Source organism: Ceratotherium simum, chromosome 2 (assembly GCF_057802395.1).
Source record: "Ceratotherium simum simum isolate JZ-2026a chromosome 2, ASM5780239v1, whole genome shotgun sequence".
In the NCBI taxonomy this organism is placed as follows: Eukaryota; Metazoa; Chordata; class Mammalia; order Perissodactyla; family Rhinocerotidae; genus Ceratotherium; species Ceratotherium simum.
Window position 1 is genome coordinate 853,858 of NC_141901.1, and position 26,508 is coordinate 880,365.

The 26,508-nt window shown below is 56.1% G+C and overlaps 2 protein-coding genes across 9 annotated transcripts in view; one reads left to right on the forward strand and one right to left on the reverse strand.

Moving 5' to 3' along the window:
- SOX13 (SRY-box transcription factor 13) overlaps positions 1 to 2,149 on the forward strand; it is a 44,152-nt gene extending 42,003 nt beyond the window's left edge. For all 4 annotated transcript variants that reach the window (XM_004425142.3, XM_087436808.1, XM_087436810.1 and 1 more), the window contains one exon: positions 472 to 2,149. In XM_004425142.3, coding sequence (XP_004425199.2) covers positions 472 to 748 — 277 coding nt within the window. In that variant the 3' untranslated portion in view covers positions 749 to 2,149. The remainder of the gene's footprint in view (positions 1 to 471) is intronic.
- Positions 2,150 to 5,682: 3,533 nt separating this feature from the next.
- Positions 5,683 to 25,194, reverse strand: ETNK2 (ethanolamine kinase 2). 5 transcript variants are annotated; one of them, XM_004425139.3, is made up of 8 exons: positions 24,649 to 25,194; positions 22,724 to 22,983; positions 19,580 to 19,702; positions 14,658 to 14,800; positions 13,961 to 14,044; positions 11,305 to 11,450; positions 8,469 to 8,542; positions 6,655 to 6,880 (listed from the first exon to the last, which is right to left on the reverse strand). In XM_004425139.3, exons 1-8 carry the CDS (start codon positions 24,904 to 24,906, stop codon positions 6,808 to 6,810), a joined length of 1,161 nt encoding a protein of 386 aa, XP_004425196.1. In that variant the 5' UTR covers positions 24,907 to 25,194; the 3' UTR covers positions 6,655 to 6,807. The 5 variants fall into 5 exon arrangements, with proteins under 5 accessions (XP_087292953.1, XP_087292957.1, XP_087292972.1 ...); XM_087436827.1 differs by lacking the exon at positions 8,469 to 8,542 and having other exon boundaries at positions 5,683 to 6,880; XM_087436840.1 differs by lacking the exon at positions 19,580 to 19,702.
- Between the last annotated feature and the right edge of the window lie 1,314 nt (positions 25,195 to 26,508).

Below are 26,508 nucleotides of genomic sequence, written 5' to 3' on the forward strand. Positions count from 1 at the left end.
GATTTGTGACTGAGAGACTGTGAGGGACTGGCGTGTACCTGGAGAAACGTGCCTGTGGGTTGCATTTCTGACAAATTCAACAAAAATTCAGGGTACTAAAAATCCAGGTACTTACCATCCAGCGGATTGCTGATTGAGCAAAGCAAGCACCTGGGGGGCTTCCTTTAAACAGGAAACTCCCTGGGCATTTAAAATAGACAATTTCCAAAACCTGGATTCACACACGATCCTCCAGGAGTAGCTGTTGAACACACCATGGCCCTGGGCCTGCACGTGTGTGGGGAATTGTAGCCGACAGGGAATTTGCATCAGAAAGCAGGGAATTTGCATCAGAAAGCAGACGGGGGCAGAGTGTGTGTCTGGGAGCGAAAAGGGTGTGAGTGGGAGGGCACACCCTGAGGGTCCTGGAGGGGCTGGGTTGGGGCGGAAGTGAGGGTGCCTCTGTAACCGTGCCTCTTCTCTGCCCCGCAGCCCGCAGGCCAGCCAGGTGCACATGAGCTCCTCAGATGTCCTGTACCCTCGTGTGGCGGGCATGCCCCTGGCACAGCCCCTGGTGGAGCACTATGTGCCCCGGAGCCTGGACCCCAACATGCCTGTCATCATCAACACCTGCAGCCTCAGGGAGGAGGGCGAGGGCGCAGAGGACAGGCCCTCAGGGGCCGATGGGGAGGTGTACCGGTACAGCGAGGAGGAGGACTCGGAGGGCGAGGAGAAGAGCGACGGGGAGCTGGTGGTGCTTACAGACTGATCCCTGCCGGGGGCACCCGGCCCTCCTCCCTGGGGAAAGACCTGGCCCCAAGGTGATGGGCACAGCCACCCCACCTGGACTATGTTGGTACTTGGACTTGGGCCTACCCAGGACATGGGCACAGCTGTGCACTTGTGGATACTTTCCTGACGGAAGAGGTCCCTCCCCAGCACCCCTGTGCGCACACCTGAGGAGCTGAGACCTGTCTCCCTGGGGCCACATGCTTTGTTCCCATTCTTGTCCTGGCTGGACCAGCCACCGTGGGACCAACACCCCCCAACACACGACCCCCAGATCCCTCCTCTAGCACCAGGATCACTTTGTACTTTGTGCAAAAAGGTCTGGCTGTCCCTCGCTGTCTTGATCTTCTGCCAAGCCCACCGTGCCTCTGGCTGCTGTGTGTGCGTGTGTGTGTGTGTGTGTGTGTACACACGTGTGCATGTTTTTGTCTGTTCATTCCTTGCAGGAGATATTTATTGAGTGCCGCCGCGTGCAGGCACTGTTGCTGAGTTCCTGTGGGTGTGTCTTGATGCCACTCTTGCTTCTCTGGGGGCCTCTTTCTCTGCTTCTTTGTCCCCAAATTGCTACCTCTTAGTCTGGGTGTCTCAGGTTCTGTGCGTCCTTGAGTGCGTTTCTCTCTGGCCTTGTCTCTCTGCAGGGCCCTTTTTGTGTCTCTCTCCTTCCTCAGTGTGTGCCCTGCCCCCCTGACGCCTGCTGGTCACTCTACTCTGGGTCTCTGTAGGCCCTTGGTCTGCCCCTGGGCCCACAGCACCCTGACCTCTCCTACCCGCCCCTTCACTCCCTCCCTGACTCTGCCTGTCGGTTCCCATGGAGCCATTTTTAGTTCCGAGCAGCATGGGAACGTGCTCAGCCTCCAAGGGGCTCTGTCCCGGTGCCCCAGCCCCTGGTCCCACCCTGAGTGCCAAGAGTGGGGGCAGCAGGACCGATGGCCAGTGACAGAGCCCTGGAGAGCAGGGCTCCCATGGCCACTGGTCTCTATCCCTCCCTCCTGAGCAGGGGGTGGGAAGGCTCCCCATTCTTGGAAGGTGTTGGTGAGGGGAACTCAGGCTCCACTCTCCCCTCCTGCCCGCTCCCCTCCCCTCCCCAACTCTGCCCTGGGGAACTTGCCTCAGTTCCAGATCACTTTCACAAGTTATTTCCCTAAGAAGATCAAATCCCATTGGCACCCGACTCCAAAGATCCCGAACAGCCCTCGGGTCAGAGTGAGAAGGGAGCCCCAAACCCCACAGGGGCAGATGTGGAGCCTGTACCCGCCCCATCTTCCCTCCTTCCCTCCCCCTCCCCAGAGCCCAACTTCTCTCCAGGCGGTTTCTTTTTTATGACTGTAAACATAGATAGTGCTTTATTTTGTTAATAATAAGATAATGATGAGTAACTTAACCAGTACATTTCTCCTGTTTACACTCAGGGAATTTTTTGTTTTCTGTTGGCATAGTAGACAGACCATTTCAGAATCTGGCCCTAGTGTTGGGGAGAGGGGAGGCTGGCCCAAGTCCAGGATTCCTAAATGCCTCCCCAGCTCAGGCACCACTGCCCCCTGGTGGCAGTTCGAGGGAGCGTCAGGCGGGGCCTGGGAGGAAACATCTTGCGAAAGGAGGCCCAGGCCAGATGCCAACCCCAGAGCCCACACTCTGAATGAGGAAGACAGTGCCCTGCGTCGCAGAGGTGAGCCAGACCTCACCACAGAGTGCCCACTGGGTCCTAAGAAAGAGGGCTGTGGTAAGCGCTCTGTAACGAGTCAGAAGCCTGGGCTCCCCCCAGAACTAGCCACATGTCCTAGGGGGAGGTGTCACATCTCCCCTTTGACCTCACTGACCTCATCTGAAAACAAGGAGGTTAGCCTTATCCGTGGTTCTTACCCTCTTTTGGAGAGGGAGCCCTTTGGGAATCTAATGAAAGCTGTGAATCCTCATCCAGAAAAGGGCTCACATGGACACCCTGAGCCCATTTATGAGCCCCCAGGATACCGATTAATAAGCCGGGTCTCTAATGATGTGCTTCTGGGCTCTATCTGTGACCTTATGCTTTGAATGAGGATTTCAAAAACCTACATATCATACTAGGAAAAATTAGACCTGAAATGTCATACTGAAACTCCCAAAATGCATAGTAACAAGGATTGATAAAAAGACTAACCCTTGTGGCTAAAAACTTAATCCCATTAATATGGAATGAGGGCAGCAAAGCTGAATGGCAGTTCTTGTAAAAGAGTTAGAATTGGGTTGGATTAATAGAGGCTTGTTCACAACAAGGGAGGTGACGGGCCAGTGTACTCCACACAGGCCTGGTCCCAGGTGCATCATGCCAGTCCTAGCCCTTATTAGAAAAGGCCACTGTCACAATGGAGGGGCCCAGAGGCAGGCACCCTGCACAGAAAAGGACTGGAGGGACCCTAGTGGACATGTCCTTAGAGGAATGGTCAAAAGGGCTAGGGATGTTTAGTCCAGAAAAGAGACCAGGGTAGGGCAGGGAGGACAAGATCCTTTCTTCAAAGCTGTTAGGTGACCAACATATAGCTCTTCTAAGTAGAAGCTCTAGCTCGTGGGGTAGAACTTGGCCTCAATGCAAGTCTCCAGGGTCAATATTTTTGGCAACTTTTTGACAAAGATGTTTAAAAGTGGTAATGAACTTCCCAACACAGGAAGTATTCAAGCAGAGGCTCTTAAATGCTGGAAGAGAGATTTCTAAATCAGAGAGGGTGGTGGTGAGAAAAGGTAGGGGAGAGGTGAGAGAAGGTGGTGAGAGGGTGGTTGATTCCAGGGCCACAAACACGGGAGTGAAGACTCCCCAGGAATTAGGGTCCCAGCCTTTTGTCTAGGGAGCATCCTGGCTGCTGGCCTTTGCTGGTTTTTTCCCAGCCCAGCCTCCCAGAGCTTTGGGCCTCCTCTCCTTTGCCCTCCCCACCCAGGTCTCCGCAGGGGCAAGCAGCCGAGGCTGGCCGTGGAGGCCTCTTGAGGACAAGATGCCGGCCGTCCTTGGGAAGAGCAGCATGGCTGGCTGCAGCCCTGCCCTCTAGTGGTCACGTGGGAGATTGCTCATCTCAACTTCTGCTGCCCATCTCCCCCACCCTCCAGTCCCCACCACTGCCCTCTACTGTGTCCCAAACCAAATCCGGGAGTCTAGTCGGGACACTCCCAGAAAGACGCACCCTCACCACCTGCCAGTCCTGAGTTCCTCTCGCTTCCCTAGGCCCAGGTCCTCTGGCCTCAGGGGGGCCTGAGGCCAGTACTGCCCACCTCCCACTCCAGGAAGCCTTGTCCCACCCTCCTCACTCCAGCTGCCGAGACAGTCACGTGCCCTGCGTCCTCTTAGGATTGGGAAAGCCCTCCACGGGGACCTGGGGTTGGTGTCCTGGAGCCCCACTCCTGCCCCAGGAGAGGCAGGATGCGGTCAGGTGGGCTGTGAGCCCAGGAACAGTGTCCTGGTCATTACCAGGAAGGCTGGGGCACAAGCTGGGTCTCTGGCCTCCCCATGCCTCTCCTGTGGAGGCCGAGGGTCAGAGACCAGACCTCTGCCCAGGCCTGCTGTGCCCAGAGCTCCTTCTGAGGGTCTAGGAAGGGGCCTGGGGGAGTGGAGCCCAGGCCACCCTCGGGAGTCTCCAAGGCCTGGTGCTGAGCAGGGAGGGCCAGGGTGCTGGTTATTCTAGGGTGGCAGCCAGAGACACGGTGGGGCTGCAGGCTTTCTGGGGGAGGGGTGTGGCTAAACTACCCCCCTCCCCAGCACCCCTACCCCCACCTGCCCACTCCCCCGGAGAACTGGAGGAAGGAGGACGCTTTCTCAAAGAAGGCAGTGGGATGGTGCCTGCAGGTTAACTCCTGCGGTGCAGGTGGTGGCCAGGGGCCTCGGGCACAGGACAATACCTGGGGGGGTCCCTGTTCCAGCCATTCCCTGCTCACCACTGCAACGCAACACTGTCTCCAACGCTGTGACATCAAGGCCCCAGGAGGCTGGAAACGAAGCTGCCTTCCCAGTGGTGATTCCTGCTCTCAGCTCCAGAGGCGGATCTGAGAGGGACAAGGAGGATGAGCACTGCCATGTAGTCCATCCACAGGAAGGCCGCACCCATGACCACCTGACCCCACAGATGACCCCAGGGCCCGATCTGCCCAGCCTGGCACCATCCCTATGTCAGGCACACCTTTCCCCCACGTCCTCCACTAGCACCCCTCCTGGGGGCCCACTACACTGGATCACTGTGACCTTGAAGAAGACCCCAGCTGCCAGTGCCAGCTCAGCTCCAATGGTTGCCGTGGCACCTGGTACCGTTGCAGGCAGAAGCCAGCCAGAGTCCACTGGCAGGCAGCCGCTGCAGTTACTGCCCCTAAGGGCACCGGGCACATTCTGGGGGCCCTGGAGGCAGCTGCTGCCCTGCTGCCCAGCTGCCCAGCCTGGGGAGTGCAGCCACAGCAACGTGGGCTGCCAAGAGGTGCTTCCCTGCTCACCTTTGAGCTTCTGCTCTCCCCTCCCTCTGGCCTTCTGAGAAGGGGACAGATTGGTTCTAGAAATCACCATTGCCTGCTGTCCGGCAGAGCAGCGCCGATGGCTAGGAGCCAGCGAGGACGGAGGAAGAAGTCCTGAGCGCCCCAGGCAGGCTCTCACTGGCTCATCACCCGGGTAGGCCAAGTTCTTGGAATCTGCAGCCTAGTTCCTGCTAAGCCACACCCTCCCAGGGTCAACTTAGTCTCGCAAGATGCTCAAAGGCAGAGGACCTGTGCAACTGTAGCCCTGCCCAGGGCTAACCCAAACCAGGGGCCCAGGCCCTGGGAGCCAGGTGCATGGAGAGCACGGCAGCAAGTGTGCAGCCCAAGGGTACCCCAGAGAAGGGGCTGGAGCAGCCCTCCACCCCCACTGCAGGAGAACTAACCACTCCCTCCAAGTCAGAACCTCCCCATTGGCACTCAGACACAGAGTGGTCCAGACATGGCCATTTTAATGCAGAAAACCACCATAATTTACAAATGAATCACTTTTATGGGCCAGAGCCAGCACGGCCTGAGGGGCTATGAGGGCAGAGAGGAGGTGGAGGCTGTTGAGGGGCCACAAGCTCAGTCAGCACCTTCACGACCCAGCCTACCCAGGCTCTCGCATGCCGGTCGGCCCTGGAGGTCCCTGGTCCCTGCCCCTTGACTCCTGCTAGTCATTCCCAAGTGACCCCTTGGGTCTGTTTCAGGGCAGAAGGTGGACATAGAGAGACAGATCCTTGGAAGTGAGGGCCTGGAGGGCAGGGGAGCCAACAAGGCTGCTGTCCAGCCACTCCACTCTGGCTCTGTCCCCTCCAGCCAAAACACAGCATGAAGCAGAGCCAGGCTCTGGAGGCCCAGGACACCACCACTCCCTTGCCCTCCCTCCCAGCAGCCAGCAGAAGGACAGAACACAAGCTCAGAGCAAAAAGGGCATGGCGGCTGGGGGGGGGTGGGGGGGAGGCGCGAGTTCTCGGGTTGAGGTTTGGGGAAGGGGCTATTGGATTGATCTGGCTTGGAGAAAGGGAAGGGTCTCAGATGAGGCAGCTGCTGGGGGAGCCATCAAACCCAATTCCAGACCACCCCCCACAAGATAGGTACATCCGTCTGTCTGTTGGCACCATGCTGGTCTGGGCTCAGCACCTCCCACGTGGGGCATGTGAGGGGATGGGCTGGAGGCTCAGGGCACTGGAGGTAGAAAGGAGCCCTCCCCCCTTCCCCAAGCCAGGAAGGTCAAAAACACATCTGAGGCAGCCCAGGTTCCCGCCTGGCCCGGGACTGGCAATGCTGGGCTTCCCAGGGGTGGGTGTGGTCCAGGTTGCGACTGGCTACAGGTACTTCCCCCAAGTCTGGCAAGGTGAAGAGGACCCCCAGAGGGCTGGGCCCTGTCAGCCCATCCAAACAAGAGAATGTGGTCTCCAGCAGCATCCACTGGGGGCTGGTGGCAGGGGCAGAACCTTTTCCCTAGACACCCACCTGTCCCCTCTCCCACCTTGTCCAAGCGTTGGACCCAGAGCAGAGCCGAGCCCTGGAGAACAGGTCTGACCAGGCAGGTGGGGGGAGGGACGAGGAAGCTGGTCACTTTGGCATCTCCAAGGCTGACACTTGAGGCTTCACCTCCAAGTACTGGTTGAATCGGATCACTGCGTACCTGCCGGAACACAGGGCAGGGTGCTGGGAGTGAGACGGGAGGCCAGGGAGGCCGTGCTGGGGCACTCACGCCACGAGGAAAGTTTCTCACCAGCTCAGCCCACCTAGGTCTGGGCAGGTCAACCCCAGCCCAGGCTGATTTTTACTTTTTTTTATTTCAACTATAATTTTTTCTTCTTAGATCAAACTGGAGCCACCCTTCCCCAAATATGTTTGCTTGCTTTCTGATTTTTTACAGCCTAGTAGCATTAGTAACATTCATATTGTTGTGCTACAGATCTCCAGGGTTTTCTCATTTTGCAAAACTGAAACTCTGTCCCTGTTAATCAGCAACCCTCCATTCCCCTCCCCCTAACCCCTGGCACCCACCAGTCTACTTTCTGTTTCTACGATTGACTACTCTAGGTACTTCATATAGGTGGGATCAAACAGTGTTTGTCCTTTCATGACTGGCTTATTTCACTCGGCATAACGTCAAGATGCATTCATGTTGTAGCATGTGACAGGATTTCCTTCCTTTTTAAGGCTGAATAATATTCCATTGTATGACTAGACCACATTTCGTTTATCTATTCATCATCCCTAGCCAGTGGGGTTGCTTCTGCCTCGTGGCTATTGTAAGTAATGCTGCTATGAGCATGGGTGTGCAAATATCTCTTTGAGGCCCTGCTTTCAATCCTTTTAGATATATACCCAGCAGTAAGATTTGCTGGATCATATGGTCATTTTATTTGTAATTTTTTGAGGAAGCACAGTATTGCTTTCCATAGCAGCTGCACCATTTTACATTCCCACCAGCAGTGCACAGGCTTCCAGTTTCCCCACATCCTCGCCAGTGCTCATCATTCTGTTTATTTGATAGCAGCCATCCTCCTGGGTGTGAGGTGCTGTCTCATTGAGCTTTGGGCTGCATCTCCCTAATGGTCACGAACTGTGAAGCCAAGGTAGTGACTCCTTTCCAGCTGAGGGTGGGTCAGGAGGAAAAGGGCAAGGAGGACAAAGTGATTGCTGGCCCTCAGGGACACCTGTACCTGGCAGGACGGGCCCTGGAGCAATCAGAATTCAAGTACAGTCTCCCATCTCCATATAGCCCCGAATGTATCACTGAGGCCACTGAAGGAGGAGCTGGGTCTGACACCCACACAGGAAGCCTGAGCCAGCCCCGGGGCCTCAGCAGTCACTTCCACTCTCCAGAACTCTGTCTCCTCTGCTATAGAGTGAGGCTTGACTCACAATCTTTCAGACCAATTTTCAACACTTCCCTTCCCTTTGCTGCCTGGCTCCGTGGCTAGGAGCGTGGCTAGCAGAGCAGACCATGAGCAGGGGGCAGGATGGGGCAGGGACAGGGGAAGCCAGGGAGGGGAGTTCGAGAGCTTCTGACTGCTTTCTGAGTGCTGCTCCTGGTCACATGCTCCCCAGGCTCCCCGGAGCCGTGACCCCACTGGACACAGGCTGGCCGAAATGGGCATGAGTTAGAGCAGAGGCATGGCCTCTGGACGTTCTATTCAGGCTGTCCTTTGCCCCTACACCCTCAGCTGCAGGCTCTTCCTTTCCTCCGCCCCTGCCCCCAGCTCGTCCCCTGCACTCACCTGAGGAAATCAAAGTTGATGGTGGAGAACTGGGCCTGGATGAGGGCCCAGAGTGCCCAGAAGAAGTGGGACGCCTGGAAAGACCAGAGAGGGTCAGCGTGGCAATCCCCTCATGCCTGTCACGAACCCCACATGGCTAGAGGGACATAGTCACTCTGGAAGACACAGAACTAGGACACTGGCAGAGACACAGTGGGGTCTCCCCAGCAGAGGTGAGGGAAATTGCAGAGATCAAGTCACTGGACAGCACATGGGGGCTCCACTCCCTCTAGAAAAAGGCAAGCAGAGTCGGCTCCACCCGTCCCGGGAGAGGGTCAGCAGGATGGTGCTTCTAGGGCTTTCAGCTTGTTCCCCAGCCTAAGCAGGACCCGAACTCCACCCCTGGCCTCTCCCCTGCCTGGGCAATCTTCTCAAGTCTTCCAGGCCAAGGTATCCAGGACAAGATGAACCTCTAAGCCAGAGCTCAGGCCCAGGGGAGGGGCTGGGGCCCCTCAGCAGATCCCTGGCCACATGGTCATCGGGGGTCCTGACTGCTGGAAGACCCCTAAAACTGCCCTCCTCCACCCCTTTCCCTCTCTCCTCTCAGGAGGTGGGTTGTGTGGGAGAACGAGTGCAGGTGTGGGAAGCAGAGCCCCGAGTCTGGGCGCCGACTGAGCACTGACCTGCCCTCCCCGGAGCCAGAGGCCACCCCAAGCTCAAGAAGCCAGAGAGCCGTGCTTCCTGCTGCCCTGGACAAACTGCAGTGACATCACCACTCTCCCAGGCCGGGGCCCCCACCCTAGTCCTGCTCGCTCTGGGGTTGGCTATAAGCACCTCCTTCCACTTGCCTCCCTTCTCAGGACTTAAAGGGGGCCTAGATCAATTAGCAAGTATGAATGATTACTAAAAATTTAGCAAGAGAAAGGCATGGGTGGAACAGTTAAGAAGAAGAACCTGATGGAGAATCAGTTTTGTGCCAGGGAGGAAAATAGAAGAGGCAGTCCAAAACCACAGGTAAGGAAAGATTTCCTTGAGCTCTACACTGTGCTGTGAAATTCAAGGCCGCTGACATTAACAAGACCAGTTAGCATCCCCTGAGCACACAGCAGTGGAGACCTGGCACGAACCATGTACCTTGGATAAGTGGTACTCAAAATTGAGAACTGACAGCATGGTAATTGGAGCAGGAAGAGCCTGATGGGAAAGGCTTACATAGAGTTCTGAGTCAGCAGAGGTAGTTAACAAGGAGGATTAGAACTGACATTCTCTATAAGACCTGAAACCATGAAACATCTAGAAGAAAACAGGCAGTACGCTCTTCGACATCGGTCTTAGCAGCATATTCTCAAGTACCATGTCTGACTGGTCAAGGGAAACAATAGAAAAAATAAACAAATGGGACTACATCAAACTAAAAAGCTTCTGCACAGCAAAGGAAACCATCAACAAAACGAAAAGACAATCTAACAATTGGGAGAAGATATTTGCAAACCATACATCTGATAAGGGGTTAATCTCCAAAATATATAAAAAAACTCAGACATCTCAACAACAAAAAAACTAACAACCCAATTAAAAAAATGGGCAAAAGACCTAAACAAACACTTCTCCAAAGAATATATACAGATGGCCAACAAACACATGAAAAGATGTTCCACATCATTAACTGTCAGGGAAATGCAAATCCAAACTACAATGAGATATCACCTCACGCCCGTCAGAATAGCTATAATTAACAACACAGGAAACAACAAGTGTTGGAGAGGATGTGGAGAGAAGGGAACTCTCACTGCTGGTGGGAGTGCAAACTGGTGCAGCCACTATGGAAAACAGTATGGAGATTCCTCAAAAAATTAAGGATAGAACTACCATATGATCCAGCTATTCCACTGCTGGGTATTTATCCAAAGAACTTGAAAACACCAATACGTAAAGATACATGCACCCCTGTGTTCATTGCAGCGTTATTCACAATAGCCAAGACATGGAAGCAACCTAAATGCCCATCAAAGGAAGAATGGATAAAGATGTGGTATACATACACAATGGAATACTACTCAGCCATAAGAAACGATGAAATCCAGCCATTTGTGACAACATGGATGGACATTGAGGGTATTATGCTAAGCAAAATAAGTCAGAGGGAGAAGGTCAAATACCATATGATCTCACTCACAAGTAGAAGATAAAAACAACAACACACACACACATAGAGACAGAGATTGGATTGGCGGTTACCACAGGGGAAGGGGGAAGGCGGGGGAAAGGGGTGATTAGGCACACGTGTGTGGTGATGGGTTGTAATTAGTATTTGGGTGGTGAACATGATGTAATCTATGCAGAAATAGAAGTATAATGATGTACACCTGAAATTTATATGTTATAAACCAATGTTACTGCAATAAATAAATAAATTTATTAAAAAAAAAAAAGAACTGACATACTCTATGTCCTCCAAAGGCTAAAAAAAAAAAAAAATGAAGGGATGCTTTTAACTGTAGCATGAAAGGCTAAGGTTAGATACCAGAAAGAACTACTTGTCCAAATGAGGGAATTGCTAACAAAGGAAGCAGGGATCTTTCTTGGAAGTAGTTCTCTAGGAAGAAGAGAACCTAGACCTGATGGGGTGGGGGAAACAGGGAATAGGGCATCTTAGTATTAAGAGGATGCCAGAGATGGCTCTTCCCAGACCAGACCTCTAGGCTGGGGTTCAGGAGCATATGATGGGGGTCCCCAGGACCTCACATCTGACCCTGGGCTATGCTTCCTCCTCCACCACAAGGCTGTGAGAGGGTAGGAGCTGGGGGTGGATCTGTGTCCCTCCCTCCCCTGCCCCCTCCCAGTCACAAGCACTCACCAGGGCAAACTTGTTGACTTGCACGTAGAGCCTCTCCACCTCCCTGGGGGTCACGGCTGTCCCCTTTTGTGCCTGCAGGTAGTAGCGCAGCCACTGCAGCTGGGTCTCCCGCGCTGGGTACTGGCAGTAATCGACTTCATTCACACCTGACGGGGAGGTGGGGCGCACAGAAGTTGCTAGGAGATGGGCCCACCTGGGGGTCTCTTCCAGCTCAGTAGGTGTTCCCTGCTCCCCTCAAAACCTCCATCGACTTTGCCCTGCAGGGCTGTGCCCCAGGAGGCAGGCCTGGGAATGCAGCCAAACTCCTTTGACCACCAAATTCATTGAATGTGTGGAGGGCCGAGCCCCACCCCAGCCAGGGACGCTGCTTTCAGTGGGCTGGAGGAAGCAGAGACAGGCAGACTGGTTGAGAGGCAAGGCACGGTCCTGGGAGTGACGGGGACCCCCTAAGACAGAACTACTGCATCCCTATGCCCTCTATGAAACTAGGGCACGGAGAAGGAGCTCAGTCAAAGCATGGCATCAGGAGCCTAGTCATCTTAGGTCTAATGCTAATCTCCAGTTAGCCGTGGGCAAGCCCTTTCCTCTCATCAGCCTAAATCTCCTCATTTTTAAGGGAGGGAGCTGGACTTAACGCGTGTGGCTCAAACATTGCTTCCTGGACCATTGTTGAGCTAGCTACTTAAAAACATCACCTGGAGAGCTTGGTGAAAACAGATTCCCAGTACCCCTCCCCTGTGTCCAATTCTCCAGAGGATTTGGAAATGCAGCCAGGCTGGAACCCCTGGACTAGACGGCCTTGATTCCTTCCAGCCCTGCCCTTCCTTGAGTCCTCAAGCTGCCAGCCCACTATGCACCAGTCACATCCTGGGCATGGCAGCAGAGACCCTGGCTTCACAGCTGGTACAGAAAGCAGTAATTTATTTAAGATGGGACCAGGACTGGGCCACGTTCCCCACAGTCTCTTCCTAACCTCTTCTTTCCTTCCTATCCTTCACAAGCCTCCCTTACATTCCTAGAGAAACACACTCACTCTCCTGGGGCCCCAAGAGTAGAGCTGGAGAAGAATTTCCTCACGCAGATGTAGACACTAAGGCCCAGAGAGAAGCAATGTGCTCAAGGTCACACAGCCAGTTAGAGGTGAGTTCAGGGTTGGAGTCCTTCCTCCCAGCCCCCGAGAACGCAGGAGGGCCCTCCCCTAGCTCTCAATCTCCTCTGTTGCCCTCCTCCTCCCCCATGCCAGGTTCCATCTCCTTCATTCTCAACTTGGGAGCAGGATGCAATCTGCCCCTTTGGAGAAATTCCAGCTGGACTTTGCTCTGGGCAGTGGGTGAAAAGGACTTAAAATGCTTAAGAATTACCCCTTCTGGAAAGGCCGGTGGGTCTGGCAGCTGACACCCAGGGTCCAGTGCCCTGGCAGTGCCAGCCTCTGCACCATGCCACAGCCCACAGCTCAGCTGCTCTGCCCAGGTGAGGCCCTGTCATCCCCTGGGGTCCTCAGCGCAGCTGGCGGCCACCCCGAGGAGTCATCCCCTCAGGTACAGTCCGTGCTTGACAGACCTGGTCACCTGGGCTTCCACAGGGGACCTGACTGGGCTGGGGAGTGGCTGAGGCTGGGCCAGGTGGTGGCTTTACAGTTGGTCTGGGCGTGCTGCACCCATGCTAGGCCACAGGGGCTGGCCACCTAATGCTGAGCACCCCCACTGCCAGCCCGGACATCCCTCCAGCCTGAGCGTCCAGCTCCATCCCGGAGTTGCCTCTTCAGTCCCATCAAATTGTTTTTTAACAATGAAGCCCTCAAGCTGGAAAAACCTGCCCTGTTTCCTTTACACAAATGATTCTATTGTACACAGGGTCCTTTAGAGAACATTGCCCGCCCCTAGGAAACACGCCCTCACCCAGCCTCTGCCATGCCTGCTCCAGGCTCCCTCAGCTGCCTACTGTCAGCAGCAAATACCAACAGGATGCTTAGTATGTGCCATACTTGGGTGTGTAACTCATATCAATACTATGAAGCAGGTACTATTAATATCTCCATTTTACAGAGGCACAGAGAAGGTAAGGAACCTGCCCAAGGTCACACAGCTAGCAGGCAACAAAGCCAAAACCTGAACTTGGGGTGTCAAGTTACAGAATACATACATTTAACTAGTTCCACCTAGATTATTCTCATCAGGCCACCAAACAGCTACTCACAGGTTGCTCTTCTCCTTATCTGCATGCAGGGCCCTTATTTCTAATTGTGCAGGCTGTACTGGGCATAAAGGAGCTTGGACAAGGGGGCGAGTGGAGGCTGGGGCTGTCCTGTGCTGGCCCAGCTGGCGTGGGCAGTGTCTGCCCAGAGGAAGGGGTCTTTTTCTAACTCACATGCCAAGCCAAGTATCCTCAGAGGGCACGTTTTCCTAATTTGTACCAAACTACCGTATGGGCTAGCAGGGGTCTCCTCTGTGTATGTGGGTCCTGCCTCCCCCATGAGACTTGGAACTCTCTCAGGCAGGCTGTGCCTTTCCCCCTCGAGCTGTGATATTTTGGAGGACAGTGGTTGTCTCGCCTCCACCCCCCAAGTATCAAACCCCTCTTATCCTCCCCCTGGACCTGCCCCTCCAACATAAGGAGGGTATCTTGGACACTGGCAAAATAGCAATGCCCCTCTCACCTGCAAACTCATTGAAATGGTTGCCAATGTCAAAAGCTTGGTAGTTGTAGCCGGCATATTCATAGTCAATGAACCGTACATGACCTATGAGGTAGAAGAGAGGCAATGAGGGTCGGTCCCAGGAGATCTGGAAATAGGGGCTGTCAAGCTTGCACAGACTTCTGGAATGCACCCCTGACCCTCTGCAGCAACCTGGCCTAACCCAACCTGCTCAGCAGCAATCTTCTCAGTTGCTTCCTTCCATCTGTCCATTTGTCCACCTGCTCTGTCCCTGCCCTGTCCCTCTCCCACGGCTGGACCCTCAGGCTCTCTCCATCTAAAGACACCTGTCCTCAGCATGGCTGAGGACTAGAAATCAAGCTCAGGACCCCCTGGGGGGAGGCTCTCTCTCCACGAAGGCTTGGGGCAGCCAACACGTCCTAGGAAGCCCAAAATGTCGCCAGGGGCAATGGTTCAGGTGCCCTAATATTGAGGACTTCCACAAACCACAATCCAACTTCTTTCTTGGCATAGATTATTCTAAGTGGGAATTTGCTTCCTTTTCCATTTGTCTCCTACAAATTACCTAAAGACCTAAACCAGAAGGTTTTTGTCCAAGTACTTGTCCAAGTACCAGCCTGAGAGACAGAAGCCTGAAGCCAGCTGATGCACCAGCCTGAGGCCTGCTGCGGCCCGGCCAGGGTCAGGGAAGCCGTACCTTTGGTGCTGTCATAGATGATATTCTTGCAGAGCAGGTCATTGTGACAAAACACCACAGGGGAGTCCAACTGGGACAGGTGCTCCTTCAGCCAGGCCAGCTCCTGTTCCAACACCTCTACCTTAGGGACATCTGCAGAAAGGCTGGACAGTGCGAGAAAGTGCTGGTGGGGGAGGGCTGACGGTAGACAGGTAGGTGCTTGGCCTCAAGAGCCCTGAGCTCTGGCTCCATCACTGCCTCTTACTGCAGAGGGGCCCTGTACAGACGGCTGGCCTTCCAGACCCTCCCTTGTGTCACCTGTAAAATGGCACTAAGGCCTCCTGTCCTTCTGACTTCCTGTGGTTTCTCTAAGAAGCTGAGAAAACACGGGTGTAAAAGCATTTTGCAAAGCATAAAAGTCCCTGACCGAACAGCATCCCTGCTACTTTGTGAAAGGGACAGGAAGGCAAGGAAGGAGGCACAAGAGAGGACAGGGGAGGTGGGAATGAGCGTCCAAACTCAGTTATCCCAGACTAAGAGAACAAGGGCAGAGGGAAGAGATGCAGACAGACCTGCTCTTAGGACACAGGAAACATTCCTAGGGGCAGGTGTCGCTCTCTACAAGATTCTCCCAGCCAAGTTCCCCAGGCAGAGGAACTGCAGCACCTGGGGAGGGCGGGAGCACCGTGCTCTCTCAAGGAGGCAGAGGCACGTCCCGGTATGTCTCACTCATGCTCTAGCGCCTGGTGTCACAGGTGGAAAGGACCAGAGAGATCACGTAGTCTAACCTCTCAGCTCACAGAGAGACCACTCAGGCCCATACAAGAGAGCGAGCAAGTTCCTTCCGGGCTCGCTCCTCCATGCTGAGGGAATGTCAGGGCCTCTCAGTGGAAAAGCACTTGCTCTGTAGCTCCCAGGAACGGGCCCCTCCCACTCTGAACTACGAGTGTGTGCTTCCTGGTCCCAGAACCCTGCCAGGCTGTGCAGGGGCAGCTTGAGGGCAGGAACAAGCATGCACGGAGGCCACCCCTACTGCGGCCCCACCCTGTCCCATGGCACATGCAGACATTTCTGCGGAGTGCATGGGTCAGGCAATGACATCCTCAGGGGCATGGGGAAGCTGGCGATGGCATGCTGTGCCCAGATGCTCTGAACTTTGGTCCCCAGGAAGCACACAGGTCTATTTACACTGAAAAGCCAAATAGCTAGCAAGGCCCTTAAAACCCCAGAACCACCAATGGGTGGAGGGGAGGAGGCTGGGTTTTAATCTCCAGTCACATGTCCCCTGTTTGCTTTCTCGTCCAGGGCAGGGAGAGAACATGCAGGAGGATGAGACTGAGATTTGTCCTCTCTGACTCTCCCACAAGATGGCTCATTGTCCCCTCACCCAGCCCAGAGGCCAGAACACAGCAAAAAGTATTCAGCGAAGAGTATTCAGCAACTAAGGCATCCCCAGTTCCCCCAGGAAAAGGATGAGTGGCAGGTTCCCTCCCCCCTTTGATCTGAGAAGGTCAAAACTAAAAAGGATCTTAAGTCTCCAGTCCAACCCCATAAGGAAACTGAGGTTCAAGGAGGGGCAGAGGTGTCCTTCCAGCTTCTAGATGTCTCTGGCATAGCTGGACTCTCTACTACCTCATCTCAGGAAAGCAGTCCTGGGATTCAGAATCGAGCTGAGCCTCCTAACTGGAAGGGCTTGGTGCCCCTCGGAGGCTCTGCACAGGCAGCCCCAAGTCCAGGAGTCTGAGTGGGATGATCTGGGGGAGGCCACCCCTCATCCCCACTGGAGTTTATCTGTGTCAATGGGTCTGCATAAGATGCATTTCAATCTTGGCTCTCCTTAAGAAGCTACCTTTCCTTTTAAGATTCTCTTCTTTTTCCTTGGGCTGAGACCATCCAAAGATAAGAATCAGGAGGCTTCCTTTGGTTTGCTCAGGTCTCAGCCTGAAAAACATGTCTTTGACATCCCAGATAGCGGCTGCCCAGGCCCTGACCTCTGTCTGACTCCACCCTACCTACCCCAAGGCCATGCAGATGCTTACTGTGGGAACAACCCAGGCCTCTATCTCCCTGGGCAGCCTCCATCGGCTGCCCTGCTTCCCTCCCCTGAGCACTTGAAACATCACCAGCTTTGCTACCAGCCCTGACACCACTAGACTCTCTTAAGGCTGCAGAGTTGGCAGAACAGTAACTACCACCACATCACAGAAACGTTCACACCGCAGGCAGAACGGATCCTCCCACTCTGTCCCTCAGAGGCAGCAGGAGGGGGATGAAGGGGTAGGGGGCCCTCCTCGGGGAAGCCTGGGGGTTCCTCTTGATGAAGGGACTGCTGCCTGGCCAGCGTCCACTCAGCTCTCAGGATCCGGGTGGGGGAACGTACCTTCTCTCATGATGGACTTCCTACGTGTTCAAGCTTCCTGGCTCATCACCTTTGCCCTCACACCACTCAACCCATTCGAATCTCCTCTTAATGCCCCCGAAGCAGTCATCAACCCCACATTCTCCCAGCCACCCCAGACACCTCCACGCCCACCCAAGCACCAAGGCTACCAAATCTATGTATGTCCACAAGGTCTCTGCCTCATCCTCCTACTCTCCAACCCCCGATGAAGCTGCCCTAGGGCAAGGCTCCTCAAAATGTGGTTCCTTGATCCCCTGCCTCAGAATCACCTGGGGAGCCTGCCAAAATGCAGAATCCTAGGGTCTAATGCAAGACCTCCTGCCCAGTCTCCAGGTTGGGCGGGAATCTGCGCTTAGTGAGCACTCTAGGGAATTGCAGGCTCAGATGCTGAGAACCCGAGTCCCAGATCTTGCTCATTCCGTACAACACTCCCTCAGTCGGTCTCCCTACCTCAAATCCCTACCTCCTTCCCCAACTCCCACCCAAATCTTCCTTTACAATGTTGGAAAGCTTTCTTGCTAAACCACAGTCGTGGCCAAGTTACTGACCTGAGTCCCTGGCTCAAACACCTTCACAATGGCTTTCCACTGCCTGCTGAGTTAAATCTTGGCTCCTTGGCCTGGCATTTAAGACCCCTCACAATCCAGCTCCAATTCACCTCTGCAGTCCCATCTCCCATGACCCCTCCCACTCCCTCCTGAAAGTCTGCTCCAGCCAACCTCATCGACCCATCATCTAGGAGCAAACCGCACTCATCCCACCTCCTCCAGTTGGAGTGGCCTCCCTCTCATCTCTGTCCTGCCGCCTCTGCCAAGAAGACTCTCCCTGGCTTCCCCACCCTCAGCATACATTATACACCCTGCCTTCTTTTGCAGCTAGGCATGGGCAGGTCCTATTTACCCAGATAGTTACTAAGCTCCTTGAGGACAGGGCCAATGTCAAGTTCCTGTTTTTGTTTTAATCCCAATCACTGTGCAACGAAGGACTGACTGTGTCAGGATTGTTAGGCAGCAACTGGAGTGCAAGTGCTTCACCTTGTCCAAGTGACTGCTCCCCACTGCCCTGCTATGGGCACGAGGCAGTTTAGGGCTGACATCAGCCCCTAGTGAGGCTCAAAGAGGTTACGCAACTTGATTTGCCCAAGGTCAATGGTGTGACAAGAGCAAAGGGGTTGGCTGGCTCTTCTCCAGGAACCACTCCCCTCCCAACAAGGTCACCCCCAAGGTCACACAGTGACAGTACAGTCAAAGGGAGCTGAAGTAGCAAGGATCGTGCCTGAGCATCAGGCCTGGACTCTAGTCCTTGAGCTGCCGCTGATCGACTTGACTTTGGGCAAGTCCCCTCTCCTCTCTGGGCCTCAGTCCTTCCACCTGTCAAATGGAGGCAGTGGGCTGGATGATCAGAGGGTCCTCTTGGCTCAGACAGCACAGGATCCTGCTCTCCCACTGCAGTTCAACTCCTGTGGGGGAAGGCAGTCCTTGTCCTAGAGATGACATTTGACATAGAAGGTCTGAACATGGGCCATCCTGGACAAACAGTCCCAAAGCAGTGCTTGATGTTCATTAAGTGGAAGGATCCAGATAAAGTCACGCACGTGTGTGTGTGACAGAGACACATGAAGGGGACAGAGTTAATTACCGTCTTGTCATCTGAAAGGGTGGAAGGAGAAATCCTTCCCCCAATCCCCTTCTGTACCCCACTCCCGTGAACTTCTGGAACAAGGATGGTGTTCAACCCCAGCAGGGAGCATGAGGGATCAGAGACTCACTACTGCCTTTCTTGTGGAGGGCGGTAGGAGTGACAGCACTCTTCTCCACGCCACCATCCTTTCCTCAGCACTCAAGGGTATGTCGGGGAGTCGCGTATCTGAAGGCTAGAAGGACTCTCAGGTTGCCAGCCAGAGAGCTTAACTGTGTAGGAACCCCATCTTCCCCGGGGAAAGGCAATGTCAGGATGGGTGGAGTACTCCCTTCCTGGAAAGAACGGCGAGGAAGCAGCTGGCTGTCAGTCTGAACAAGGTGGGGAGCAGCATCCCTAGGGGCATGTGGCGACGAGAGGTGTCCAGGCAAGTAGCAGGAATCTTGATGTTCCGAGGCCTTGTCGGCTGACGAGCTCAGTTCTTCTGCCTGACTCTGAACTCGGCCTCACCCCATTCTGAGGGCCGGCCCTCCCTTCTCATTGCTCAGAAGGCAGCGCAGATAGAAAGGGCTCTGGGCCTGCCTCTGACTCAGCCCTGACATTGGGCAAAGCTTAGTCTCTGAGCCTCAATACCCTTCAAGTAAAATGGGAGACACTGCCCCCAACCCTAGTCCCTGCCACAACCAGAAGACTCAAGGAGAGATAAGCGCAAAGGTATAAAACTGTGGATCTAAGTTCCTGAGATGTAGTCAATCGGCCCAACTCTGCTTGGAGACAGAGACTCAGCAATCAGGACTGAAGCCCCTAAACCTCCTGTTGGCATGGGAGGGAGCCAAAAGAATGGGGGCATCACATTAAGGCAGTGGAGATGGTAGCAGCCTGGAACCCTCCCAGATCTTTGTACCTGGGGCTGATCTCGCTCTTCACAAGGGTGAAATAATTGTGCATCCTGTGCCAGAGAGTGGGCCTGGGCAGGCTGCCGTTGGCGTGGATGGTGTGAATCTTTGCCATTTCTAAGGCGATTAGCCTACAGCAGAAAACAGGAAGGGCAGAGTATCAGTGTGGGGCAGGCCCTCCTCAGCTCAGCCCCTCCTGACCAGAAAGGGGCCCTACAGGGTCCACTGGGGGGCTAGCCAGATGGTGAGTGTGGGGCTATTACAAATCTTTCAGAAACTCGCAGTCCTACAGGAGGATGGTCTCAGCAGACGGTGTGAAAATGAGAGAAAGCCTTTAGCCCGGCAGCAGCTCCCTCTCCCTCTCCAGAGCTGGGCAGCTTCAGGCAGCAGAAGGGCAAAGCAGTGGGCTGCTGGCCACAGGTCAATGACCCTGTCCCACCCCAAGGCTGTACCCACAGCAACCCCTGACGACAGAGGGGTCACCTGGGGATGGAGGCAGTGCCCCCATGCCCTCCTTCGACTCTGACCCATGCCCTCAGGGGGAGGTGAGGGCAGGGCACCAAGGGGTCAGGGGGTGGTGCTGCCAGGCAGGGAAGAAATGCCCGCCTCTTATCAGCCTGGCCAAGGTAGGGAGGGAAGCAAGCTGGCCCAGGGCAGCCCCTTCCTCTGCGGCAGGGAGTTGATGCTGGCGGCTGGGTGCCAAGGACGCAAAACAAACCAGCGTTCTATTTTCAAGTTCTCCTGTGGACATTATCCAAGGTCCCGGGAGAGAAGGAGGGGCGGAGGGGAGAGGAGAAAGCAGCACTGGGGAAGGGTACTGGGCGAGGGCTGGGGTAGATGGAGGACTGACCAGTCAGAGAGGGAGGGCCTTGATAAGGACCTCAGCATCTGAGGCCCTATGTGCCAGCTGGGCTCCCCCAGGCCTCTGCCAGCCCTCCCTTCTGGAGTCCCAGCCCCCACCCAGCTGACAAGCCTCCAACATTCAAGCTTCCTTCGCCTCTGCCTGTTGCTGGAATAATAATCACTGGGAAAGACAACAAAGGCACTGGCTGTTTGAAACCTTGTTACCGAGCTGTTCCAGGGACACCCCTCCCCTTGCCAGGTCCTGGGAAGGGACAGGCCATCACCCAACAGGATAACAGGGCAGACTAGGGGCTCCTCCGGAAGCCCTCGAGGCTCCCACCTCCTAAAGGGTGGAAGGAGCAGGGGGTGTGGCAGCAACTGACTGCGTGAGAGATGAAGGCTGTGCTTTCAGAGCCTAGAGGCCCTGGGGCAGGAGGGAGCCCGCCAGGGTCTGGGCAAGGCAGAGAAACAGACCTGAGACCCAGGCTTTCCCTTCCCAAAGGAAGATTCCGAATAGAGCACGAACAGAGCATTTCCTTGAATATCAATAGGGCTGTTGTCTGGAATAGCAATGAAAGTAACCTCAACACTCAGCACTTTTATGCTGCAAAGCCTCAGCTGGCAGAGGTTGGGAAATGGGGTTCAGGGGAACATGGGGAGGTAGCTCCCCAAGGCCTTCTCCTCCCTGCCTTTCCCTCAGAGATCCACCTTCACCCCAGAAAGATAATGGTCCATCCTGGGAAATCACCAAGGAACGGCCTACCTCCTACACCTATCCCAATTTCTGGCTCTCGCCAAATGTAAAGTTCTTCTTATCGAAGCTAAATCCCCCTTCAATCTTCCTGACAATGGTAATTGTTTCCATGAGAGAATGAGTGGCAGCATCAGATTCACAGAGGTGGAGGGAAACCAGGAGTGGTGAGGACCTGCTGATATTTGAGCTTGTTTGCATCAGACTGAGGGAGAGCTGGGAGGAGTCCAGTGGAAGAAGCCAGGACAGGGTCCCGCACTGCCCTGCTCTGACCTCACATCTCCGGTGGACGCACTGGAGCCGCTCAGCCGGAGCCTGAGAAGACCCTTGCACAGGTTTGTATGTCCCCCACCCACAGACACGCACATACAGCTGAACACACAACTCTACGTGAATGAATATCCTGGAGCCTGACCAACCTCAGAGGCAGTGCTCAGGAGCACTGGGGGGCGGGGGGTGGTGGACTCAGATTCCCTTCTTCTAGGTCCTGAGAGGGCCTGCCAGGGGGTCTCTGCAAATGGGCCCACATGCACTAACTTGGGGTTCACTGGGTAGCAGGTGAGGGAGCAAAGGAGTTTCCTGGTCGACTCCCTGGGTGGGCTTGACTGCTTCCCCTTGGAATTTGGAAGGCTACTTCCCTTGGGTGAGACAGGACAGATGCCCAGGATCCCAGGCAGACCCCTGCACTGCTGGCCCCAGTGTCAGGCATAAACCTCACCTACCTAGGGCCTCACTAGAGGCTGAGAGCCCTGCACATGGGCGTGGCATTGGAGGGAGGAAGGTGGTACTGCTGGACACCCCTGCCCAGCATGGTCAGAGAAAGGGAATGTACTCCGGGCTCCTCTTTGGTTCTCCCCATTCCAGACCACACAGAGGCATCCACAGGGCTTGAAGGTTAAGTCCAATTCCCGGGTCCTACACATCCAGGCATTTAATGGGAGGGGCTCCCTGGGGGCCATTGGTTCTTGTGAGCTTCTGGAAGGAAGCCTTGGCAACTCCCCAAACCTGAGCTCCCACCTGTCAGGGAACCTGGAAGGAGCTCAGACTGGGGGAGGGACGGCGTCTCTCTGGGCTGGTAAAAGCATGCTCACCGTGGATGGGGCCACTCTCCTAGCATACCTGAGCTCTTGGCAGGAGGAGAGGGGCAGGAAACCCCAAGCGCTCTGGGGATTTGACTCAGATTTCATTTCCAAGGCTCCGAGATGTTTCCAGGTCAGACTTGGGGTGGGCAGAAGGCTGAGGCATGGGCCGGGAAGCAGATCCCTGCTGCATTTAGGGAACCAGGTCCTTTGGTCTAATGTTGACCAAACTTCTCACTTGCCTCCTCAAGAACTCATCCTTCTAGCAGACCCCACTGAAAATCTATACAAAGCTATAACCCCTCTCTGCAGAGCAATGCACATAAACGCACACACATTTTCCATGCAATTTCAGGGAGTTCACAGATCTTAAGACCCTCATTCAGGGACACCACTCTACACCAAGAAGCTGGTCAAGGATTTCAAAGCCCAAGGCCTGAGGAACAGTAGAGACGCACGGTACCTGGGCACCCGCTCACCTGAAAAGCCGGGGCTCACGGATGTGCTCAGGCCCCAGGGCCATGCCCCGCATGTACTCATAGCACAGCCCATTCTGGAAGGTGCAGTAGAGTTTAGGGGCGCAGCCATGTGCTCGCAGCAGCTGGAAGTTCCTGACCTCATTCTCCCGGTCCACCAGCAGCTCCGTTCGCTCCCCGTACACCCGGACCAGCACACAGTCCCGCATGTCCTCCTCCACGTAGCAGGCCACCAGCTTGTTGGTAATGCCATCAGTGAAGCGCTAGCATGGGGACAGGGCAGCGCAGGTGTGTGGGCAGGGCCTCCGCTGCTGCCTTGGACTCCCCAGCTCCAGGACAGGGTGCTCACCTGAATGCTGAGCACACCATGCAGGACCCCAGGCCTTCAGCCACCTCCCTTAACAAAGAGCTCAGCACTGTTCCCACTGCTCTGCTCTGTCCCCATGCCTGCAGCAGCCCACGGAGTTCAAAAAGAAAACAGTAGGCTAGGCTCAGCCCCGGCACTCACTCCCCCTGGGTGTGCCTCTAGTGGGTGGGAGCTGGCAGTGGAGAAACTTCCATATCACTGGGCAGGTAGAAGCCCTCTCTCCCTCCTTACTCTTCCACCCTGGCCCTGAAAGAAACCTCCACGGACCAGAATGTGACAGAGGAGGGCCGAAAGTTGCCCAGGACGAGTGTGCGTCCAACCCACTGCCTCTCACCGCCTGCCAGGCAGGGGGCTCTTTGCTGTCCCTCTTGCCCTATCCAGTGGCAGAGGTGCAGGACCCCACAGCTTTGTGGTCAGAGCTCCTTAGGGCCTCTGCATTCCCACCAGAAGAGACAGTGGATCCTGGGCTGGGGGAGCGGACTCTGGGTAGGGTGACAAGGAGGGATGAACCATGGAATTTATGGGGAACAGTGTGACAGAGCTGGAAGGGGCCTTAGAGAACATCTGAACCAATTCTAGGTGGGGAAACTGAGGCCCAGAGAGAGGAGGGACTGGCAGATAGCATGTTAAGTCAGTGCTAGAATTAACCTCAGCCTTGCTTGATGCTGGGACAGTTTTACCCCAGAGGGGGCTTTTTATTTTGGAAATGCTACCCACCTATGGCTCCCCCAAGAGGGGCCTGTCAGCCTCCCCACTTGGTCCTGACCCTGCCTTTCCCCACCCCAAGGCCCACCAGCGCGGAGCTCCTACCGCTCCAGCACAAGCTGCAGGGGCCCCGCTCAGGGCACCTTCCTCTCCAGGCAGCTCCCAGAGAGTCTGGGGGAGGGGGGGCAGGTGAAGACTCTTTTCAGAGGATGCAGGTCAGCTGGGGAGTCAGTGGGAGGCTCCTCAGCGGGAGGCTCTGGCTGCATCCCTGTCCCTGAGAATGTGCCCAGCTGGGCGTGGGGAGGCGCCCTTTGTGGGGGCTGCTGAGCTAGAGCCTGGCGCCATGGCGAGGCTTGCACCAAGGGCAGGGGCTCGGGGCTAACCGCAATTCCACAGGGGAGCTCCTGGGACCCGCAGGGCCACTCAGAGTCTGGAGGCTCTGCTTCCACACGGGGTGGAGAGGGAGCAGCAACGTGTGTGTGAGTTTGGGGGGTTCCTTTAAAAGTTCCCGCCGCCTCAGGTTTCAGAGCCGGCTGGGTACGCGCTTCTGGGCAGCCAGGGGCACCAACACGCAGTGACAGGGGGTGGGCCCTGCACGCGCAGCATGCTGACAGTGGGCAGGAGACCCCAAGAGGAGGGGGATGTGTGCAGGGCCGACGGGGGCGGGAGCCTAGCTTTGCTTAGGGACCAAAATAGATGGAGAAAGATACATACACAAACTGCCAATCCAACCCTTTCCTGCGCAGCAGCCGCGCACGCCTGCACCGACACCCGGGCGGATGCACGGACAGACGTCCCCGCACCCCGTTCCGGCCCCGGCAGGGCCCCAGCCCGGACCCCGCGCCCGCTCGGCTACCTTGGTCCGAACTTGCTCGGGCTTCCAGCGCGGCCGCAGCTCCTGGATGAGGCGCAGGGCGCCGGGGAGGATGTCGTCCTGGTCCACCGATATGCCGAAGCACGGGACGGCGGCGGCCCTCGGGGGGCCCGGCGGCGCACGGCAGCCGGCGCTGGCCGCCGCCTTCTCCTCCATGCCCCATGAGCAGCGCGCGCTCGGCGCCCGCCTCCCCAGGTGCACGGGCGAGCGCGGCGGAGGAGCTGAAGGGGGCACAGCCATCCCCGGCACCCGCGCCCTCGGAGCCGCGCGCCAACGCCAGCCCCTGCGGGGGGCCGGCGCGAGTGGGAGTACTGGAGGAGGGGCCGCGGGCAGTCCGTGACTCAGGGGCCCGCGGCCCGGCGCCCGAGGCCGACCCGGGAACGCCGGGCCCGCCGCGCCTGTGACATCACGGGCGGAGGGCCGTGGGGCGGGGGCCGTGGGAACGCCCCCTCCCCCGCCCGCGGGCCGCGGGGGACCGCTGACCCACAGCTACCTGGAGTGCCAGGCGGGGCGTCACCCCCGGGAGGCCGTGACGCCAGGGGCCGGGCGGAGGGCGGGGCGGGGCCTGGGCGGGTCGGCCGGGGGCGGGGCAGGGGCCGGGACCGCCCCGACCTGGGTGCCAGGCCCGGCTGACCCGGCTAGCTTCCCTGTTTCAGAGGTGGCGAGGTGGCCTCCTCCCTCCCACCTCGGCTGGGGCCGCTCTCCCTGGGCAGCCTGGGCCAGTGCCGGGGGAGGGCTCCTCCTGAGCCTCCACTCCATCCCGGAGTACGGATATCTGGCTGCTTCCAAGAGGTCCGTGTGGGCTCACCCTCCTGTTCCCCACCTCCCTGCCCCAAGTCCCTGGATTCCTGGAGAAAGCTCTGGGGAGCGGCCCCTGCTGCATCTCAAAGGCCCTTCACTGCAGGGAGCCCTCAAGGCAAATTCCCCACCCCCCAAAACACACACACTCGATGAAGAGAGGACGTGGGGTGCTGCATGTTGGGCGTCGGTGTGCCAACGGGGACCTCACTAGTCACGAAGCTGGGTGGGAGAGCTCTCACTGCCCCACCCAGAAAAGTGCCTACAGAGAAGGGGCCCTTTTCTGTTTCCCCGGGTGGTCCCTTTGGCCTGTTCAGGAACCTCTCAACCACAAGGCCCCTATCATTATTGCTGTCCAGAATCCAGCTCTGCCCAGTGGAACTTCTGCAATGATGGAAATGTTGTATATCTGTGCTGTCCAGTGCAGGGGCCACTAGCCACATGTGACTATCCGGCACTTGAAATATGGCTGGTGTGACATTTTATTAAATTTTATTTAATTTTAATTTAAATGTAAACAGCCATTACGTGACTACCATATTGGACAGTGTAGGAGATGGGGGGGAGCTGCCCACTTAAGGTCGTGGAGCCCCAGGATGTCGGAGCTGGAAAGGACACCGACTCCAGCCCTTCCTTTCTGCAGTGAGAAAATAAAGCCAGGCAGGCAAGCGAGCCACAGGGGGAGACGGCAGATGTCCAGAGTCTTGAACACAGGCTCACACTCGAGGCTCTGCGCAGGGATGCTGCAGACAGCTCCTGCCTGCAGGCATGCTGTCCTAGAGGAGTGATGGGGTTCCACACAATCCCAAGAGCCTGCAATTCTAGAACTATGAGGTTTGCCAGGGCCTGGTTAGGCCATGCACTGCCTCACCCATTTTGGTCAAAAGAGGAGTGAGCAGCTACCATGAGGAGGGACAGTGTCAATGGCTTCAGGTGGGTGCTGCCTCTCATTCCCCAAGCTGTGCATCTCCTGCAGACGGCCCAAGGGGTAAGAGTGGGAGAAGACTTCAGCCTGTTGTTCCCAAGTCCATGAGATGGAGGGGA

Bases quoted from the DNA above. Each gene is read 5' to 3' on its own strand.
- ETNK2 (XM_087436827.1), bottom strand. From the start codon at position 24,906: ATGGCTGTGCCCCCTTCAGCTCCTCCGCCGCGCTCGCCCGTGCACCTG. The intron at 14,045-14,657 runs GTACGGCTTCCC...TCTACCTCATAG, and splicing joins CATCTATGACAGCACCAAAG to GTCATGTACGGTTCATTGAC. The intron at 6,881-11,304 runs GTGAGTGCTTGT...GTGTTCCGGCAG, and splicing joins AAGTCAACAAGTTTGCCCTG to GTACGCAGTGATCCGATTCA.